Source organism: Embiotoca jacksoni, unplaced genomic scaffold (genome assembly GCF_022577435.1).
Source record: "Embiotoca jacksoni isolate LCO1_2020_lvr unplaced genomic scaffold, fEmbJac1.0.p SCAF_1, whole genome shotgun sequence".
Taxonomy (NCBI): domain Eukaryota; kingdom Metazoa; phylum Chordata; class Actinopteri; family Embiotocidae; genus Embiotoca; species Embiotoca jacksoni.
Window position 1 is genome coordinate 22,728,121 of NW_027185229.1, and position 22,078 is coordinate 22,750,198.

The window sequence follows — 22,078 nt, forward strand, 5'->3', positions numbered from 1 at the left end:
ATAGATAGATAGATAGATAGATAGATAGATAGATACTTTATTAATCCCACAAGGGGAAATAATTAAAAAGTATACATTTTACTTGTTAATGTTATTCCCTGGGTTTTGTTTTTATTTTACTTTTAATTTAGCAAAAGTTAAATGTAATTTGTAAATTTTAAACTTTTTTTTAAAGCCTTTTTATTTGTTTACATTAACATAAATGATCGTTACTTATAGTTAGTAGTTGTGTTACTGCGGCTACTTGCGGTAACTCCACATTTTTTCGCGTCAGTGTCAGTATATGTACGTCTTTGGGAACTTTTGGATAAATCCACCAAATGTACACATCGGATTTGGATATTGTTTAGCATTAACTAAAGCGACCACCAAAAAAAAAAAAACCAAAAAATCCTACATTAAGATTGCAGCCCATGTTTTCCACCCGGAACTATTTCAGCGGCGCACACCTTACAATGGCAACATGTTCGATGAGCGGCGACGCTGGTGATGAAATAAACGACCCTGGCGCCGCTCCTCACGGGAACTTTATGAACTACTACACGTTTAATCCTCCGGAGAACCGTTTGAGTCTGATCCCAGCCACTCTCCTTCAGGATTTGGGTCACGGCGGCGGTCATGAGACCACACTGATCCTGGACGTGGGATGTAATTCAGGGGTACGTGACTCTGGGACACACCCGCTTCTACCGTGACACTCACGTGGGTTGTCACGTCACATTGCAATGGGTTTCACTTTAAACATATATATATATATATATATAAAATAACATTTAAAATAAAACCTTTTGTCTGCATCACACAGTTTTAGATAACGGGACTAAATGGCTGAATAAACATGCAAACAAGAACTGTCAAAACTGAAAACTGATGTCCTGGGTCATACATTCCCCACAATGCAACAGACAGTCTTTCATTAAACCCTGATGACATTATCTCTGTTTTTTTTTTTTCTTCCAAACTTTAGAAAGCTTCCTCTTGAGTCTTGGGAGACATCATACAGCAGTTCTCCTTGTAATGAATGAATGAACTGAACTTCACGTGGAGTTCCCCTTTAAATCTCCCTGGTGATGACAGTCGGTCTCATTTCTCCCACTCTCTGTGAATGGCAGGAACTGAGCGTGGCCTTTTACAACCACCTGGTGCAGGAGTCAGAGAGGAGGAGAGTTCATCTCCTGGGCTTCGACTTGGACGAGGCCCTCATCGAACGCGCTCAGCAGACCAACCCTCTGCAGGGCAGCATCACCTTCATCCCTCTGGACATCACTAAAGACGCCGAGCCGCTGCGGGACTACCTCCGGCAGCACGGCTGCTCCCGCTTCCACCTGTGTCTGTGCCTGGCCGTCACCATGTGGGTCCATCTGAACCACGGCGACGCCGGCCTGCTGCAGCTGCTGTCGGGCCTGGCCTCCGCCAGCCGTCACCTCCTGCTGGAGGCGCAGCCCTGGAAGTGCTACCGCTCCGCAGCCCGGCGGCTGAGGAAGCTGGGCCGCTCAGACTTCGACCACTTCAAGAGCCTGAAGATCCGAGGGGACGTAGCAGGTCACGCCAGGGAGCACCTGGAGAGACGCTGCGGCATGGAGCTCGTCCGCAGCTTCGGCACGACTGCGTGGGACAGGAAGCTGCTGCTCTTCAGAAGGACATGAAAATTCAGTTTTCATTTTAAGCGCAGGATCTTGAAGGGGGACAATCAGGAGGACAGCTGGACTTATTAATTGATCAACGTTAATCAGCAATGATTTTGATTTCACAGTTGAAGTCACTTTTCAGGGGAAAATGCCAAAATCTTCAGCTGTGCAGATTCGCGTTGGTCTTTTGTGTTGTTAATCGGAGAGAACAATCAAACTGAGGTTAATTTAGGCCCGTTACAAACGGCTGAGTGGTGAATCGAGAAAACTAGCAGTTTTGCTAATAAACAAGTCGAGCTGGATGTTACGACTGTGGACGTGTTATTAGTATTGTTATTAGGGTCCCGAGCACCAAATGATGCGAAAGCCCTATTGTTCTTCAGGGAAGTCTTCCTATTATTCTCGTTCATTAATTTTTGCCATATTTTGGCCGACATGCTATAGTATGACTTTATCACATTTTATCCAAAATGTGATTAAAAAGTCATACTATAGCATGTCGTCCAAAATATGATTACAATGTCGTCTACAATGTTATAGTATGATTTTTTTTTTTTTTTGGTCATATTTTAGACAACATACTACAGTATGATTTAATTTTCTTTTTTGAACGACATGCTACTGTAGAACTTCAAAATAATTTCTTTTGAAGTATGTCCCGACCTGTTGTCTCCCCCGACGTGCAGCATGCGAGGGCCCCATATCACTGCTCCCAGTTTTAATTATTATTATTGTTGTTCTGTGAATGCATCCCTTCTGCTCGTCTGCGTGAATGAGAGTTACGGCAGGTATGTGGCCGCGGTCGAAGGAAGGCGGTCCAGGCTCGCAAGGTGATTGGGCTCTGGGGCTGATGGCACGGTGGTATTCAACAACCAAAGATGGCGCTGGTCCACTGCAGGAGGAATTCCTCCAACCGGCCACATACAGCACACGGCTTCTCTCTCCCGTAGCTCTCTCGCGTTCCCGATGGCGTACTTGTGCACCAACACTCACTATTTCGAGTGCATAAGTGTGTTCACACTGTCGAGTACAGAAACATGCAGTGGACTACAAGTGCCGGGATGATGCACTCAAAACGCCCCAGAAAAGAAGTGTGAAACGCTGGACACTTGAAATTCCACTTTGTCTTTGTAAATATCGTTTATGAATTGTTGTTGGCTAAAAGCAGTCCATTTGTTCCTGTGGCTGTTTGGGACCTGGGGAAGACCGGTCATCTGACTCTTCTGGATCAGCTGGGTAAGCCTCGGTAGCAACACAACAAAAACATAAGCACAACTCTGTAATTTTCATCATTTTAATTACAGAATACTAAAAATAACATTACATAAAATGTCTTTAAAAGAAACCATTGAATATTACAAAGGTTGTAAATTTTGTAAAGTTAGGATATAAAATCTTTGAACAGTGGTGCATAATTGAAAAAAGAAAAATAATTTTCATAAAATGTATATATTAACTGTTCTACTACATAAAAAATGAGATGGACACAAATCGCAGACAGACGAGATGAGTAGACACCGCCATTACCGCAGTGAGCTCTCCTTTCCAAGGAAGAAAGACTTTGAGATGCACAGCACACACCACAATCAGCTTAAGTTCTCAACTTATGTCTATGTTCAAATAAAAAATAAAAGGTTACCATTTACAACAGAGGAAAACAAACGAGCTCAAGAGACTGAAAAAAAAAAAAGTGACTTGGTGACTGCTCCCAATATTCACACATCTCGATGGGTAACAAACCCGACTACACTGGCCTTGGTTCCAATAACAGATACCGTTTTTTTCCACAGGTTCAAGCTGTACAAAAAAAAAAAAAAAAAAAAAAATCTGCAAAAATGTTGTGAAATCTCACACTAAAATCATTCCGCCAAGACGGGGAAATATTGATCAGGTGTCTTTCAGTCTCCTTAACGCAGCCATTCCTACATCCTACTGTACAACTGGTCGGTCAGATCCACTGAAAGCAACCGCGGTCGCAACTCAAAATCAGGAGGTCAACCTTATGGAGTGGGATAGACTATACACAAGAGGGGGAGGATTGAGGGGGAGGGTGGGGGGAGGGGCATGCATAATCCAAACAGTGTACTTGCTTTCTTCCTCTTCTCTCTCAGTTTTGTGTCACCCTATCACGAGCCCTTGTTGTTGTTGTTGTTGTTTTAGTCTACGCCACAGAATTGCTCGAAACGAATCACCGGCTGAGGACATTCAGAGCCTGGATGTCCCTCTACATGTGCGACATGGCGGCCACTCATATCCAAACAGAGGTATTTCATTAGTCTCCTGCCGTTTTGGGAGACGCATTGTGTCACATTTTTTTTTTTTTTTTTTTTTTTTTTTTTTTTTTGGTTGACAGACAGAGATGGGGGGGAGGAAGGGGGAGGGAGCAATCAAACGTTCATTCAGTTTAAAAAAAAAAAAAAAAAAAAAAAAAGAAGTCAAAAGATATGGTTTTAATCAAGTTACGCTGAGTGGCAGAATCACTGTTCCTTCTGTGCAGTAGTAGTGGTTTCAGTGGCCCACGAAGACCAGGTGAAAGAAAAGAGTGTGAAGAAAAGGGACCAGACGACAACCCAGAGGACATCTCGGGAGACAAAAGGACATCTGAGACAACGGGTTGGAAATGAGGCAAGAGACACCAGCAGAGCTACTTGGTTTGGCTGGTCTGTTGCTCAAGACGGCTGGAGTTTGTTTCACCAGGGATCCAGAAGCTGCTGCTGCTGCTGCTGCTGCTGCTGCTTATCGTGTGAGCTGATAATGCTGTTTAGGTTCAGATGAGTCCCCCTGAGTTAGTGCACACGTCAGAGTCAGGCAGGCCTCGCCCGCTTGTTCGTTAAGAATTCCACAAAAAGAAGAAATAATAATAATAAAAAAAACAAAAAAACGTTTCATGTATATCAAGCTTAGAATTAGCTTTGGAGAAAGAGAGAGCCCGTCTTAGTTTTACAAGTCTGTGATTGGGGGTTTGGGGTCGTGTTGTTAGTGCGGAGGAGGGAGGGGGGGGGGGGAAAGTTCAGGTGGTTCAGCTGACGTCTGAGTCCTGCTCATATTCTGAAATCTCTGAGAAGTTTGCATGTTTTTTGTTTTGTTTTTTTTTGTTGTGAACTTAATGTGCGCTATGTAGTGCCCAACCAGAGACCGGGGTTGTGTTGTTTGAGCATGCTCATATTGTTACGTTGTACTCTGACATGATTCTCAAGTGGTCGCAAGTTGCGGTTCTGCCCAGCAGGCGAGTGGTTGGGGATCTGGTCGGGTGCTGGTGTTGCAGGTTACGCTGACTGTGCATCAGTCAGACAGACAGGTAGGTAGGTAAGACAGGCAGCTGGGCTGTAACGGGTGGAGGGGGGCGGGGGGTGGGCGGGGGGTGGGGTCGGGAAGCCGAGGCTAGATCAACGGAGCCGTGTCCATCAAGCCTTTGTTTGGGTCCAGGGTGGCAAAGAAGCGCACGTCCCGGTCCTTGTCGGACTGCAGAGCCATCACAGTCTCTTCCAGCTCATCAGAGTAGGCACAGCCCGGCTCCTTGAAGTACGCTGGACGAAAAAAAAAGACAGTTTCTTTGTTAGTGCAAAGAAAAAAAAAAAAAAAAAACAGATAAAAGCTGCACGCTGTGTGTCCCAGAAAGGAAAGAGCATGTGCTAAAGCCAGAATATCTAACTTTTAAAAGAAGAACTAACGCACAAAAAGTTGATTTCATAATAGTGTGTCTACAGGTAGGCAAACCAGCAGCAGCTTCAGCGTCTACAGGTCAGGAGTTTTGAAGTAGAGCGAGAAGACAATTAGCTTGGCGCGAACAGCGGCAGCAGAGGGGAAACTACCGGCTCAGCTTCGTCTAAAGCTCCCCGATCAACACCTCTGTTCCGTCATTAGTTAAGTTTGTATGGTAAAACTGACAAGTTGGGAGTTTTACAGGATTCGTGTTCTGTACTTTCTTGCTGCGTGCGGAACAACATCAGTCATGAGTGTATTCGTGGATTACCTTTCTCCATCACGCTCTGTCGCAGAGCCTTGGCAACCAGTACGCGGACATTAGCCACAGGGTCTGAGGAGAGGCTGAGCAGGCTGGGCAGCAGATGCTGGCTGAACTGCTCCATGGGCATGCAGTCCTCCTCCACGATGGCCTGCAGCAAATACAAGGACACGATTACACGGGAGTCACAAAGACAGCGAGCCAAACATGAAGACAGAAAAAAAAAAAAAAAAAAAAAAAACATCCAATCAGATAGAAAAGTTGACAAACGGGCTCATGAACAAATATCTTTTTTTCAGCAGAATGTGACTGTAGAGGTGAACACAGATACTATCAGACACATTCTTATCAGTCATCAGGTCAGGTAACATGAGCATCGCGTAAATAAAGGTCCTGTATTTCGTATCTTTTTAACAAAACTGTACATTAAAATCTAAATGACTCCTTAAAACAATACATATTTACTTATGGTCGTTTGAAATCCGGAGCTTAAAAACATGAAAAAGGTTTTAGTGGACAATTCAATGGCAAACGGCATCAGAAATGTTCCTGGAACCAAAGGTTGCGTCGAGTTGAGAAACGGGTAGAGAGACAGTGCGTATTTCACGTTTCAGTAATTTGAGACAAGAATCTCCGACCTGGCAGATGAAGGCGAAGGCTTGCCTCCCCACCCACTTGGGACAGTGGCAGAACCTGACGGTGAGCTCGTTGATGAAGTTCAGGCCCAGGTCATCGGCCCCGGAGGCATACAGCTTCTGGAGGATCTCCACTACCTGAGGACCCAGGAGGTGATGACACACTATAAATATGACTCATGAAGGAAGTAAAAGTGAAAATTAATGTTCAGGGTGGTCATGAATTTATCAAGGAGCTGCCATTGCATCACAAAGGAGAACGTAGCAGGTACAAATACCGTGTAAGGGAGCCAATGACACACACACACACACACACACACACACACACACACACACACACGCACAAATCATTTCCCTTTTGTCTCAGCGTCTCTGCCGACCCGACTGTTCGTCTCGAGCTGCTCATTCCTTTCCTCACCAAGTGTTCCCTCCACCGGTGAATCCCAAACGGTCCGCTGTGAACTCACCAGTTTGTAAGAGATCCACCTGACCTCGGAGACTTTGTCCGAGCAGAGTGTGAGCGCTATCTGTCTGAGGTAGTCATACACGTCGTAGTGGCTGTACAACTCTATGATCAAGATCAGCTGCCTGCAAGAGGGACAGAAAGAGATCACGGCGCTCAGACATACAGACAGCGCATCGGAATAATAGCACAACACAGCGAATCTAAACAACCAAAACAAGACAAAACCACAATGTAGAAAGTAGAAATAAATGACAACGTCGGATTACAGTGAAGTGACTGGTGGAATACGTCTAAATGAACCTGCACAGTATCACAAGAGTAGGATTTCTAACGCTCGGTGGGTAAGAGAGGGTCTGAGGCCCGTCTGTATTTGACTCTCCTGAAATGTAAGCGTTTCCACTTGTCATGTGACGGGAGGAGTGATGGAAAAAAAGATTAGTCTCTTCCTTTTGTTTGTATTGTGGCTCCGGAAAGTCTCTTGGTCATGCAGGCTCCGAAAAGTTTCTTCTGTTGTCTCTCTTATTTGCAAGTGATTCCTTTTTGTTTTACTTTCCGCATCTAATTGACGACTCCCCTTATCATGCGACCTGCAACCAACTCGGTATTACCATACGAAAGCAGATACAAAGGGAATGGGGGGGGGGGGGGGGGGGGGGGGTGACTGCCAACTGTTTGTCACACTGTGTAAAAGCTGCCCTAGGAGGAGAGACGTGGAGCACTGCTGCTGGGGGGGGGGGGGGGGAGCACTGCTGGACACCTCTCTTTGAGGGTGCATGGAGTTGCTCCTTCTTGCAAGAATAAATGTCCGATAGGTTTGATTTTGAACCAAGCCTCCGAGTCATTTTTCTAACAAGGAGAAAAAGGAGACGTACTCTGCCAGCTCGTATCTAAACCTCCAGTTGCGGCTGTTGTCCGTCACCATGAACTCCTGCAGCTGGTACAGATATTCTCTCCTCTTGTCGGCGTGCAGCAGCTGAAAGAAGAAGAAGAAGATGCACAGAGAGCAGCTTTGTCATCGGGCACCACCTTATCAAGAGTTTACTTCTTTCATTGAAAACTACAAACTCTTCCACAAAGTGCACCGACGTGAAAGAACTGTCACTTCAACAGCACTACTGAAGTGCAACGTCTCTCGCACACACACGCGCGCACACGCACACACACACACACACACACACACACACACACACACACACACACACACACAGCTGTCGTCATCACACTTGGACCACAGGCGGATTAATTACCTTCAGGAAGTCATACAGATGTTTGAGCACGCCGATGCGGACCTCATCCAGGTCTTTGAGGAAACCGTTGAAGATGGGCACCAGGTCGGCCGCTGTCAGCTGGTCCCCGAGGATAACCGCCAGCTCGTGGATGGAGAAAGCCAGCGTACGCCGCACCTTCCACTGGGAGCGAGAGAGCACGACACAAAGACGGTTAAGATGGTCACGGCAGCAGCCGTGAGCAAGGAGCAGCTCGGGGAAAAGAAATCCATTTCTATGAGAAAACAAGCGCCGATAATCACTGACCATGTAGACTTGAGCATGAACTTTATCTGAACCCTTCTGCAACACTTTCGTGTGGTGCAGTTAATAGTGCTGCTCATCGCTGTGAGGAAGTCATGAGCAACAGAGTGAGTGCCATCACAGTCACTGCAACATTTCCCTTTCGTGTTCACATGCTTATGGAAAGTATTTGCACAACAAGTGTCACGTTGAGGAATGTTGACGGCGGAGTGTGGTCAAATCTACTGGCGTCAATCAGAACTTTGTGGCCGGTGGACGGGAGATTTACCTTAAATGATGCTGCCGTTAAGAATATTTACCTCAAATGGGCCCGTCACAATTACATAATCGCTTGAATGCAAATGTATGAAGTTAACGCAATCATTTTGTATAATCAATAGAATCGTTTTCGATCAACTGTGCAAAAAAAAGCTGAATGAAACGAACAGAAATGTCGTATTTCCATCATTTTCACAGTTTAAGGCTTGACTGGCGCTTCCTTCATTATTTAATTTAACTTTTTTTTATCACAGCTTAATGGTACACGAGTAAAGAATTAACACCACCACGGTACATTGTTTATTTGGATTATTGGTGCCCGTCACCGTCAGTAATTTCTTTGTACATTTCAATAATAGGTTTTGTATATTTAAGTTATTATTTGTATCATATCTACCCTATTTGTTTACAAAGGCTAAATTATTATTCATAAGTTCTCGTCTTCGATGCCAATAAACAGCTCCTCTTATTCATTATGTGCATGTGTATTATTAAATTATGTTAAGGCTTATACTATAATAGAAGCATAGACTAAACTAGAATTAAATTGTTAATGTCAATTATTTCTGTGTTTAAAATGTGCTTTTTAAAAAAAAAAAAAAAAAAAAAAAAAAAAAGCTGACTTGACATGTCTCTGCTTGTATCTGTGGTTTTTTTTTTAAGTGTATCTGATATGCCTCAAGATAGATGCTTGATGAACTCAAGCTAAAGATATGTTCAACCTATGGACAGTGGTGGATGGTTTACTTATTAACAGTTGACAGAGAATGACTCAACAGGCCCGCCACAGTGGACGACACTATGTCAGATTTTGAGGGGAAATAGCATTGATCAATCATAAATCAATCTATCCAAAGAGTTTGTTAGAAGATCTTGATCACACTAAATGTAATGCCATTTAATGTTTATTGTCCAAAAAACACGATTAAACGTAATCTACCACTGGAAATGAGGTAACGCACAAAACTTTCACCACTTCTTCAAATACTAGTGCCATCCATCATAAGCGAGTTTGTTTATCATCCAGGTTTATGTCTTTTCTTTCCAACAAAAAAAACCCCACATGAATTGAATACAGTTAGGAGTTCAGTCCTAGTTACTGTCTGCTGAAACGGCTCGCTGCTTCAGCGTAAAGCAAAACTCTTCCACTGGAAGAAACCTCAGAGCTCTAAAACTCCAAACAGCTTATTCTTTAGCAGTCATCCGGTCAGAGTATTCCTCGTGCAGAGCTTGTCCCCTTACAGAATCTAGCAGCAGATGTAAAACCACGTGCTTACTATCCTACCTGTACATCAGTAGCGAGGGTTTCGTATGTGTCCTTGAGGCAGTGCCAGTTCTGTCGACCTAAAGTGAGCGCCACCCCCGGCAGGCTGAAGGCACAGTGTTTGGCTATCTCTGTATCCACCGTCTGGGCCCGGGCCGGGTCCGTCATGGAGAGGTACTGATCCAACAGCTGCTGGGGGATGACATTCTGGAGACAAGAGATTCAACAGTTTGATCATCAGAGTGATAAGGATGCACATTGAGCAGGTATTTAATAATCCTTATCGGCGTTGATCAATACATCCAGGATGCACGATGCAGCGTTGACTGACCTGGATCTTAGGCTTATCCTCAGACACCGGGCTGTGAGAAGAGTCATCCTTTTCCTCCTCCTCCACGCTCTCGATTAGTTCAGACTCCTGAGGAAAATACAAATGCACACAGACACTATTATGGAACATGAAAACACTCATTGAAGAATGAATGTGTTTCTCCTAACTCTTGTGAATGCAAAAGAGCCTTTATAGTGGGTCATTATGATGTCGCCGCGGGCTGACTTTCACTCTGGGGCTGAGGAGAGGCTGCATGGGGACCACAAGAAACCGTTTCAGGTTCCTATGGAGATTAAAGACTTGGGATGGGTCATAATTTCTCAAATTTGCAAATAGTCTTTAAATCATAAAAAAAAAATTCTAAGTTTAAGTGACTAGCCTCTTAAAATATATGTATTTTCCATTGCTCTTACTGGTGCCTGGTAATGAACCTAGAAACTGTTTGTCTACTGCCATTAAAGAACCACAAAAAAAATAAATAAAGTACCCATTATAACCAGGTGTTGGTAAAACATGTGGTGCTGTGAGATTAGATGCTAAAATACAAACAGGAAAACATCAACCGTCAAAAACTTCTGTGTGGAACTCCTTTTAAAAAAAAAATAAATAAACAAAACTCAGGCAAGAGGAAACTCTGCCAGGTCAAACTAACACATCATCAGTGTACCGCAGCTTCACACGGTCGTTAGAGGGCGAAACACAGAGCAGAACAACAATCAATGACTGGCTTTGTCGCCAGATGAAGTGAGTTTGATGTCAGACCTGCAGAACAAACAACAGTGTTCATCTCAAAGAAGAAGCTCAAGACATGCTTCTCATCAGCTTTGTCAAAGGCGAAAGGTTTTCAGTCATCAGGTTTGATGGCATTTGTTGGGCCCGAGTTTACGGCATGAATAGCGACCTCCGCTCTTTACCAGTGAGCAGGACATAACATAAACATGGCAATTTCATTCAGTAGTGATACAAGGAAAAACAGAAGCAACCTGGAGAGAAGTACAATGAAAAAGTTCCACATTGTAGGTCCATTGCCCAACATCATTCTGTATCAAAACGTAAATCAGCTTCATACTTTGAGTGATTGGGTCCTAAATGAAAATATAATTGCAACAGATGTAGTTATTATAACGGAGAGATTGTTTTTTTTGTCCTCTTTTTGCAGGTTTGGCGTGGGCAGGCCTCAGAAAAACTGATGAAGTGACAACATCTGAGTCAAAATGTGATGACATTTGTGGTGTTGTTGGCTTGTGTTACTGGCAAACAAATTTAATCAAGAATATCAACCGCAGTTCTGATAAAAACAGATTACCTGAGTTTTTATCATCAAACTGTTTATGAACAGTTAGTAACTTTGATTTTATTAAGTGTAATTATTTTTGATTTAATCATAAAGACACATATAATATATAAAAACTCATTTTCAGGGGCTTTAAAACTGCTGCGGTGGTTTTAAACATGAAAAATCTGATTCCGAGCTAAAAATCATAACCTCACACTTACAATCTGTTGCAGGACTCGTGTGAAGCTCTTGCATCAATAATAAATCCAACTATTTGGTCAACATCAGATGATTTAACAGCAAAAGATGTGAAGAGTCTCCTACCAGAACAGGGGAGTTAGGAGGAGACTCTTCCTGGTCCTCCAGGGGCTCCGTCTGCGTCTCCTCGTCTCCTTGCTCCTGGACGGGGCACGACTCTGAAGGCGGAGGAGTTCCCACCGTTTGCTCCTCCTCCGAGTAGCTCTCCTCACTCTCTGACTGAACCTCCACAGATTTACTCTCTACAGTAGGGCTCTCGGTGTTGTCCTCAGGCTGCTCCTCTGGCTGGGCTTCAGTCGGGCTGTCGTCCATCGGGTTGTCGAGCTGGGCTACCTTCAGAGCTGCTGACAGCACCTGGACTTGAGCTGGAGGTATATTACAAACACAGTTTAATATACAGACCAGTACCGTGCCAATTCAGCTCATCATACACATTCCAGCTCTGTAAACTCACCTTGTACATCAGGATCATCGATGTGAGGTTGCAAACAGTCCAAAACCTTTTGGATCTGGTCGCTGGTAGCTTTGCCGTGACTGGACATGGAATCAGGACAACGCTCTTCAGGTTCCTCTTCTTCTGCGTCCTCTTTCTCAATCGCTTCCTCTGATGTTTCACAACTTAGCATCTCCAGTTCCCCGCTGATGTCTGGTAAAGGAGACCTCCAGTAGTGGAAAGAATTAAAGTTCTCGTCTGTCTGCTCTGTGTCTCTTGTGTTCTTAGCGTTGTTTGTAGCTGTGGGGCTGTCTTTGCGGTTTGTGTGGGTGAAGCCACCGATGGGAACAGAAGTGTGGTTGTCATCAAAGTTGTGCAAGTCCTCGCTGTCAGCCGTCAACGCATGCTCTGGTGATGGAGTGGCACGGCCGTCCTGGTTGGGAAGTGTGTGGGTGATGGTTCTTTCTGTGTGGCAGCTGCTCATGCCGGAGCAGTTCAGGGAGTTTAGAGAGCAGTCGCTAAAAAACACAAAAACATAAAATCCTCAGGTCTGATATCTTCTCATTAGCCGCTTTGTAAATATTAAGCAGTAGCTGCACTACACAAAGCCTGTAGTTAAATGTTTCCACCTGCATTTGATCCCCAACCACCATACAGAAACAGATTTGTTTAACATTGAACAGACCTAGTTAAAGTGTAAACAAAAGCATTTCAGACTTTCCAAAGTACCTCTTTAAAAGTAGCACGACTTTCTGGCTTTAAAAGGAGTGACGGTGAACCATCTTGAGTTACCCATTTCTATAGATAAACCTTTAAACGAAAAGAAAAAGATGGTGCATCCTGATCATGACCGGTGAAATATGACCATGACTCATTTCACTGATGACTGACTTCTCCAGCGCGTTCAACACCATTCAGCCATCACTGCCGGGGGAGGGGGTTGGGTGGGGGGAGGGAGGGGGGGGGGGGGGGGGGGCTGGAAGGAGCTGGAGTCGACGGCCGCCTGACTGCATGGACCATCGACTACCTCACCAACAGATCGCAGTATGTGAGACTTCACAACTGCGTGTCTGATGTGGTGGTCTGCAGCACGGGGGCCCCGCAGGGCACCGTGCTCTCCCCCTTCCTGTTCTCCCTGTTCACCTCAGACTTCAGGTACAACACATCCAGAAGTTCTCTGATGATACGGCCATCGTTGGACGCGTATCAGAAGGGAACGATCTGGAGTACAGGGAGGTCATCGCTGACTTCGTCGACTGGTGTGATCTCAATTACCTCCGGATTAACGGCAGTAAGACGAATGACATGGTGATTGATTTCCGCAGGAAGGCAACACCAACTACACCGGTGAACATCCGGGGATTGGGCGTTGACATTGTGGACACATAAATTCCTGGGTGTTCACCTCAACAATAAACCGGACTGGTCAGACAACACGGATGTCCTCTTCAAGAAGGGCCAGAGTCGACTCCATCTGCTGAGAAGACTGAGGTCCTTCGGAGTCTGCAGGACTCTGCTGAGGACATTTTACGACACTGTGGTGCCGTGGCCATTTTTTATGTAGCAGTCTGCTGGGGCTGTACAGGTACAGAGAGGGACAGGAGGAGACTGAACAAGCTGGTCAACAGGGCCGGCTCTGTCCTGGACAGTCCTCTGGACTCCACAGAGGAGGTGGGTGAGAGGATGTTAGCCCAGCTGTTCATGGACAACACCTCTCACCCCCTACATCAGACTGTAGGAGCTTTGAGCAGCTCCTTCAGTGGCAGACTGCGGCACCCTCAGTGTTTGTCCCAACAGATGTCTTTCATCCCAATTTGTATTTTTATATATATATATATTTTGTGTGTTTATTTATTCATTGGTCTTACTTTAAAAAAAAAAAAAAAAATCTATTGTATACGCATTTGTAATTTGTTCTTGTTGTGTGCACCTTTTTTCCTAAGTGTGTTTCTATGCTGCTGTGACCTCTGTGGGCTTAATAAAGTCTTATCCATCTTATCTGGACAGAGATACAGAGTTCACTAAAGGGCATCAAAACGTTGACCAAAGAGACACACAAAACAAGGACATTTAGTCTAATATCATTTTAACAGGATGAAGAGAAGCATGTCATTGTAAGACTTGATTATTTTCTGTTTTTACAGTGGAGACAAAGGTCAGTGGTGACCAAGTGATCTTACCTGTCCGATGTACACCTGGGGACCTCTAGCAGGGCGCCGTCCTCTCTGAAGTAAAGGCCTGTGCTGGATGGGTTGGCAAATGTAGAGATAAAACGCCCCAGAGACTGAAAGGCAGCCTGTCGCACCTGAAAGTGGAGCAGAGAGGAGTCCATTCATTACATTGAGTCTTCAGTCAAATTTGGTTAGAGTCTTGATTATTTTCATAGAGCACCATTTTAATGGACAAATATAGTCCAAAAAAGTACATAGTGCATGCAGTTCTAATACTGCATACACTAATGAGATCAAAATATGTTGGTCAACGCAAACCGTCCTCATGGTCCTAAATTGTGGGCTGCATGAGAAACCTTGTAAATGATGTAATTTATGTCATGCAGTCCCTTGTGGCCACCCAGACGCAGGAAATATAGCCATAGCTTTAGTCTGGAGACTTTTAAGAACAAAAAACTCAACAATTGTGAGCGTGAAAATCCAGACCATGAAAATTGATAAAGTGGTGAAGAAAGAAAACGCTGAGATTTAAGAAACAACTGCTCTGATGTCACCACAGTACACAGGAAGTTGCACGTAAATGTGCTTGTTATTTCATGCAATCGTGAGTGTCTGTGTGCGTCTTACCCAGCGTGACTGATCACTAATGAGGCTGATGAAAAGGGGGGACAATTTTGCACGTCGCACTTCTGGAGAGGTGGAATTGGAGACCATCATGAAGCACTCGGCACAAGCTTTCCTGATGCCCCAAAGGCTGTCTGAGCACAGATCGAAGAACTTGGGCATCTATATTGAAAAAAAACCACATAAAAAAAAAAACATGTCATAACAGCTTGATACACTGTTTGAACTCTGAAGACATTTGTCAACGGCAGGGAAACAAACAAACTATTGCCCTTTTAATGGAAAACACATGTGACATTACTGGAAAAGTTTGACAGACACAGTGTTAAATATTTGGTGCTACATGATGGTTTAAAATTAAAAAGGGATCTTCGTCTCTCACCAGTAGTTTTTCTGTGGCTTCCTGACCCACAATAGAACAAAACTCTCCAAAATTGGCTGCACACACCTGTAATACATTAATAATACAAACAGAATGAGGACAATGACACAAAAAAAACCACCCAAGTAAGTAATACATGATAAATTATTTCATTTTATCTGATCACATATAAGCCAAAGGGATTTAGTTTCCAGTATCATTATTGGGAGTAATAATGATGTGAACATACAGCATTTCTAATGATTTGTCTTGTGGAATAATGATTTGCAGGTGATGATTGATTTAAGAGTGCAGTCCTGGCCGGGCCAACAAAGATGCTTTTTTTAAGGTCCTGAGCTAAAGCAACAATTTTAAAGTGTAGCTTTAGAGAAAAGAAGTATTACACTGTGGCGGGAAAAAAATAAATCTCACTTGTCATTATAACGAGCTTTGGCATCATGATAGCCAAACGATCACCTGTTTCCTGTCTCTACTGTAAACTGTCCTAAGAAAACTCAAAAATGTCAATAATAATAATAATAATAATAATAATAATAATAATAAAAACAATTGTAAAGAGCTCAAAAAGTTATTCACAATGTTAAACTACCTCTGCAGCTCTGAAATAACCGACGGGCACCAGCTACGCCAGAGAGTTAACATTCCACCCAGAAAACAACAGTGTAGTGTCGGCCGAGTTGATGCACAAAACAGAATAAGGCTGACTAACAGAGTGATTGAATTTACACTGCTGGAACAACGGTAACACAATTAAACTCAAGCTCAAATAACTGCTGTCTCAGACAGAATATCTCCACTTTCAGTTCTGGCAGACTTTTGAAAGTATCTTGAGGTGAAAATGGTTTGGAGGATTGTTACCTTGCGTACTTGGAAGAGTCTGGCATCGCTGCACAGGTCACAGAAACGTGGCAGCAGAAGATGCTCCACTGTGTCTTTGCTCAACATGGTGACAACTTTACACATGATCTGCAGGAGGACATGTGTGCAGTGTTTAGTGTCGTCCCAACCTCCCACTGTGTCTCAATTACATAACTGAGCTGCACTTATGAATTAACACTAGATAAAGGATTCAAACGAGAGCTTTAGTGGAAGCAAAAAAATAATAATCTGTGACACCATCAGGGTAGTAAGAGCACAGAGGGAAGGAAGAAGCCTGTGTGTGTGTAGGAGAAGGTTATGCATGTTTCAGGAGGCTGAACCTAATTTCAGAAAACTTGATTTGAATTGGGTAGAGCGAATTAGTGAATAGCTGACAACTATGTGCAATAGAAATGCAGCTGAATATAAATAATAATCACGCTCATTTTTATGCATTTGCATAAAAATAAAAATTAAGTGGAACTTTACATTACTGCTTTCAAATTTCTCAATTCATTAACTCAAAAAAAAAAATGCATTTTTAACTGACAGTAGTTTGACGGTGCACAATAATACATGAAAGGTTACAATATACATGAACAATTTTAACATTTCTGCTGGCAACAATAATGTTCACAACAGAAGCCATTTTTTAGTTTAGACTGGTGACTGGAATAGATAGATACACATATATATATATAGCCATTTTTTTTTTAGTCTAGACTGGTGACTGGAATAGATACACACATATATATATATAGATATATATATCTATATATATATATAAGTAACAAAAGTAGCCCACTGAGCCCCTTTGTCTGAAATGAGCTTTACAGATTTAACAGTTGAGACGCAAACTACAGTAAAACTGTAGATAAAAAGGCATTTTGGTGTGTTTCTTTGTTACATTTCATTCAAGTCTATTTCACAAACAAAATATATTTATCAAATGTCTAACTAAAATAATATCTTAAAAAATGCATTTCTTACAGCGACTGCCTCGATTTTGTAGTCATCGTCACTGCTGGGTTCCGTGAGGTCGAGCAGAACTGGACAAACTTTGGTTTCCATGTCAGCTTTAGAGATGAGGCCCTGCTCCAACAACACAAGCAGTGCTGCCTGACTCGTCTTCCGCACCTAAAAAAGACAAAGAAGGGAAGACTAAAATTATCTAAACACTCTCGGTGTCACAGAGTTTGACTTTTTTTATTAGAGTAAAAGGAAAAAGTAACGCTCGGCCCTCTCAAACATTTTTTTTGTAAATTATTGTTAAGTCAGCAAGAAAACTGAAGCCCACCTGGTTATTTGGATCAGTGAGATACCGGACAACAATCGGTACCAAGTATCTTGAGAAAGCGGCGGGAAAGTTGGGCCGACTCTCGTGCAAAAACATGGCAATGTTAGGAACCTGTTCCATCAGCTCAGCTCGCACTGTGGGCTCTGAGTACACACAATACAGTATACACTTAATGTAACAATGTAAAACACAACAGTAATCACTACTAAAACAGATGAAAAGGAAAATGCATCTACCTCCATCTTCTGACATTCTGGCAACTGTCTCCATGACACTGATAAAGTCATTTTCATTGTCACTGAACTCTCGAAGCACATCAAGCAGACCACGTGCCACGATCTGCCTAGAAAGCAACAGGAGCCCCGAGTTAGTCAACTGGCTGCCAATACCTACGAGTGTCGAGAGCACATAGCGTAACACACAGCGCTGACAAGTACATTACACACACACACACACACACACACACACACACACACACACACACACACACACACACACACACACACACACACACACACACACACACACACACGTGTACTTGGAAACGACAGGAGGGCCTGAACTCTGCAAAGCTGGGCATGAAAAGCATGAAGACAGGAACTTAACACGTTTGTGTGGAGACAACAGAAGCATTAAATGTTTGCAGAGGCACTGTAATTTAACTATTTAGAAAACCCAAACTAAATACTTTAAATACACTTGGGTTGTTTGGAAGGCTTCAACTGGTTACCAGGCAGAAAGTATCTCATTAGATATCTCACATTAATACAAACAAATCTACATAAAACAAAATATCCTTTGAACCTATAATAAAAGCGTGACTGCTGTTTTCAACCTAATGCCATGTTCAGACAAACAACATCCACCTGGGACTCTGCGTTAAGTCTTTAGGCATTCCTTCGTTGTAGAGTTAATTCAGGTATTAGTAAATACACAGGAATGCAGACAGTCATGTCGATGACTATGAAAAAAAAAAAAGCATCATCATCCTCAAGGGACAGCAGGTCAGACATTAGGCTAATATCACTTTAACAATTTCCAAAGTAGCATTTATGATACAATTTAGTTATAATTTTATATGATTAATGCAATAAATACCAAGAAAAGTAAGTTACTGTGTATCATTGCGTAACATTGTGATATTCAATACTTAAACATAAAATCTTTAAAGCAATGATTTCCGTTACAGAGCAGTTCCCTGGTAGATTTGAACTCTAATAAAATTAAAAGTTAAGCTGACCTAACTGAATATTTGAGTACATTTTCACATCAGTTTTTCTGCAAACAGTGACACCTCTGTGTCATTTAACAGCTATTTCCTTGTTCCGCAGACCAAGTAGTTTGCAGCTGTTAAGACCCACGAAGTGTGGTCAAATGTTTTCAATAAAGATCATCATCATGAGGACATGTCGACCGCAGTAACAGATCAAAAAATATGGTTTGCATGTCAGAAAACAGTTCTGATTACAAGCATCACACAAAATATGGTGACAAAGACAAATTAAGAGAGCTTCACGTGGATGGAAGACCAGACGGAGGAGAAATTATACTGCGTGTGAAAATGGTTTAGGCAAGAAAGAAAAAAGTAGCTGGATTAAAAGTATAATTTTTAATTTTTTTTAGCAGTATCTAAATGTTGTTGTTTTTTTGTTTTTTTTTCATCTCCAAAAGCCGACGGCCAACAGGTCGAGTGGCAGTAGACAATGTTGATGAGAAACGGTCAGTTTTCAGTCAGTTTTCGGCCCTAAAATATGTTTTTCATCCCAAATCGTTTACATTGCAGTATACAGTTTGACAATTTATCCTCACAACCAAATAAAATACTCTGTTTGTTTGTGTGAAGTGTTGTGTGAGCAGCCCGACCACGGGGCTTCACCTACCTGTTGAAGACATTCTCGCTGAAGGCATACTTCTCTAACCTCCCGAGAGGAGTTAGGTTGTCTTGTCCGGCATCGAGGAAGGCTGTGATGCGGATGCCGTCGCACTCTGAACCGTAGTCATCGAATCCAACTGCGGGAGGGAGAGAGCGGCGATTTTAAAGCCACATATTGGATCGTTGTATGAAGCACACAATTAATGACAGCAAACACAACACAAAACGGAAATATGATACCCTTCAGGTGCCGGTTTAACTCTCACAGCAATGCGATGCTGAAGATAATGAGTCAGTCAGGAATGATGAACCTCCAGTGTGTGAATGACGCAGGAATACTTAAATCAAACTCATTCATTCAACTTATTCTATTTAATGTTCAAACCATAAATACACACAAACTTTTAAGTTAGATCTAAACAGTGTCGCCATGGCTTTTGCTTGCAACAAGCACTGTTAGTCTGTACAAGTGCTAATATTAGTTTTGTGTAAATCTTGACATACTGTGTTGACAGATTCAATTCTCATATGGGTTTCCCAGAAAAATTATACATTAATACAGCCCCCCATTAAAAAAGGTCCCTCATAAGAAATGAATTGTTTAATGAGGTTTTACTGTGGTACTTACAATCATCCAAATCGTCATGGCTATCTTCAAAATATAAAGATAGACCTGCAATGACAAAGCAGTTAGATAGGGGGAATCCACGATGGCAAATGTGTCACCAACATACCATCACACTACACCACACCCCCTACAAAATGAAAGCTCTGGGATGGCAGGTTTACAGTCTGACAATCACTAAGAAGGGACAAAGTCTCCTTCTAATAAGGCGGACAATAAATCACAGTGGTCTCAGTGATTAAGCAAAACTGCGCATTTTTAAATGACATTGTCTGTGTAGGGATGTGTAAAAGAAACAAAGCAAGCCAAGTCAATAAACATCATTGTGGTTCCTCTAGTTGATGAGCTTATAAAGTCATGTGCACATCCATAAAACGTCATTCTAGTAAATGTACACTCATCTGGTATTACTGCTGAACTGGTCTTTCTGCGATTTCATCGTCACTGACCCACATAGCCTGGATAAAAAAATGGCACGTAATCACAAAAGCTTACTTATTCCAGTGTGCAGGTACTTTTACGTTAAAGATGTGGGTATTGTATATTTTTTTGTAAAAACAAGCCGCTTTACCCAATTGATTCAATACGATATATTTTTATATATTATTTAAATTTTTCCCCCCCTTACAACACTTTAAAGTCGCAATTGACGTCTGGGATAGTAAATATTTATCACCATATGTTTTGTTTTGTCATGTTTCACTTTGTAGATCCTTAGTCTTGAGGTATAAGGTATCCCGTTAATTAGCTCTTAATATATGTGCATCTGTATTTTCTTGCATTGGATTAAAAAAAACCAAAAAAAAACCCTGTTTGTCTTATTTAAGTTCATCCATGTTAAGTTAGGTCAAATCAGAAACATTTTTGAATAATTGCTGAGTGAGTTGGTTGAAAAATTTACATTTCCAGTTTGGCTTTCGATTATCATGCAGTACCGATCTGATCATTTTCTTGTATTTAATAGAAAAATATGGACGGCACATGTCCACTCTTCAGTGGAAGAACATTTTGAATATCCCCCTCAGATTTTTAGGGCATATTTTTTTTTTGTTACCTAAACAAAAACTACAACACATGAACTAAGACTTTAATACGCTGGCTGAAAACGATATTTCCAATTTGTTCCCATTATCAATGCACAGGACACGTCCCGATTTATCCCCCAACACCACCCAACCCTACCTAGAGGACAATAGCAGGGTAGGGTAGTCAAAAGAAGAGCCCGGGGGGAAGAGGCATGTGTTTACAGCTGGGCAGGCAAGGGAATGTGCTCCAAATAATAAAAACAACTCCAGTCTCGAAACGACAGATAACATGTGGCGTTTCACGAGTGGAGTAACTATCGGCGCGAGAGGTTTAACAGCAACACCCCCCCCCCCAAAAAAAAAAAAAAAAAAAAAAAAAAAAACCACACTGGCAAAGACCAACATGTCCCCTTTGTTATGGTATAAAGGAGGATTTGGTCAGCTTAGGGCTGAAAATGACTTTAGCAACTCGGCTAACGTTAGCTAGGTCAAGTCGCTAGCCTTTGCTATAACAACAGCTCGATAATAAACAGGACTGAAGGCCCACGATGGCGTTTAACTACAAAAGACGGCGGGTAATATAAACAAAACATCTACACGTGCTAAGTAGTTATATGTTTGAATGCAGCCTAAAAGTCCCCCCCCCTTTTTTTTTTTTTTTTTTTTTTTTTTTTTCCAATACCCCCCTGAGTAGCTAGCAGGCTAATGGTGCTAAGTTTGCTAACGCGGCTAGTCCCAGCCCTTTCGCCTGGCTCGGCTCGGCTCGGCTCAGCTCACACTTCTCCTGAGAATAACGCACAACCCGCAGAGCAGGATCAGAAAAAAAAAAAAATGAAGCTTTAAGAGCACCAAACGCAGAAGAAAACACGGTCTAAAAAAAAAAGAAGTGCCGTTACCTGCCATCTTGAGTCTCGGCTCGGCTAAGCGGGCTGCCGTCCCGTGTGGGCTGTCACCGCCGCACAGCTGTCACTCAAACGACGCAGCAAAACTACTTCCTGAAAGCACTTCCTGGTTGCTTGGTTGTTCGCCGGTCGATTTTTTTTTTTTTTTTTTTTTTTTTTAAATTTTTAATATATTTTTTTTTTTTTTACAACAAAGATCCCCCGCGAACCGTTTCTCAGCTTGGACACAAAGTCGGACATAACTGAGCGCTTTGTGTATCTCCAAACAAAAATTAAAAA

At 42.6% G+C, this 22,078-nt stretch overlaps 2 protein-coding genes across 2 annotated transcripts; one reads left to right on the forward strand and one right to left on the reverse strand.

Annotated features, from left to right (window-relative positions):
- The first annotated feature begins 427 nt into the window (after positions 1–427).
- bcdin3d (BCDIN3 domain containing) lies at positions 428–2,056 on the forward strand. Its single transcript, XM_069148074.1, has 2 exons — positions 428–659; positions 1,113–2,056. Exons 1-2 carry the CDS (start codon positions 456–458, stop codon positions 1,644–1,646), a joined length of 738 nt encoding a protein of 245 aa, XP_069004175.1. The 5' UTR covers positions 428–455; the 3' UTR covers positions 1,647–2,056.
- Positions 2,057–2,908: 852 nt separating this feature from the next.
- On the reverse strand, positions 2,909–22,037 carry ppp4r1l (protein phosphatase 4, regulatory subunit 1-like). Its single transcript, XM_069147979.1, has 20 exons — positions 21,794–22,037; positions 19,876–19,920; positions 19,255–19,384; positions 17,611–17,717; positions 17,375–17,517; positions 17,068–17,214; positions 16,078–16,185; positions 15,220–15,285; positions 14,841–14,999; positions 14,223–14,347; positions 12,064–12,560; positions 11,676–11,974; positions 10,076–10,162; positions 9,766–9,951; positions 7,941–8,102; positions 7,566–7,666; positions 6,695–6,815; positions 6,231–6,365; positions 5,602–5,743; positions 2,909–5,155 (listed from the first exon to the last, which is right to left on the reverse strand). The coding sequence occupies exons 1-20, from the start codon at positions 21,798–21,800 to the stop codon at positions 5,010–5,012; spliced, it is 2,913 nt and encodes a 970-aa protein (XP_069004080.1). The 5' UTR covers positions 21,801–22,037; the 3' UTR covers positions 2,909–5,009.
- Positions 22,038–22,078: the final 41 nt, after the last annotated feature.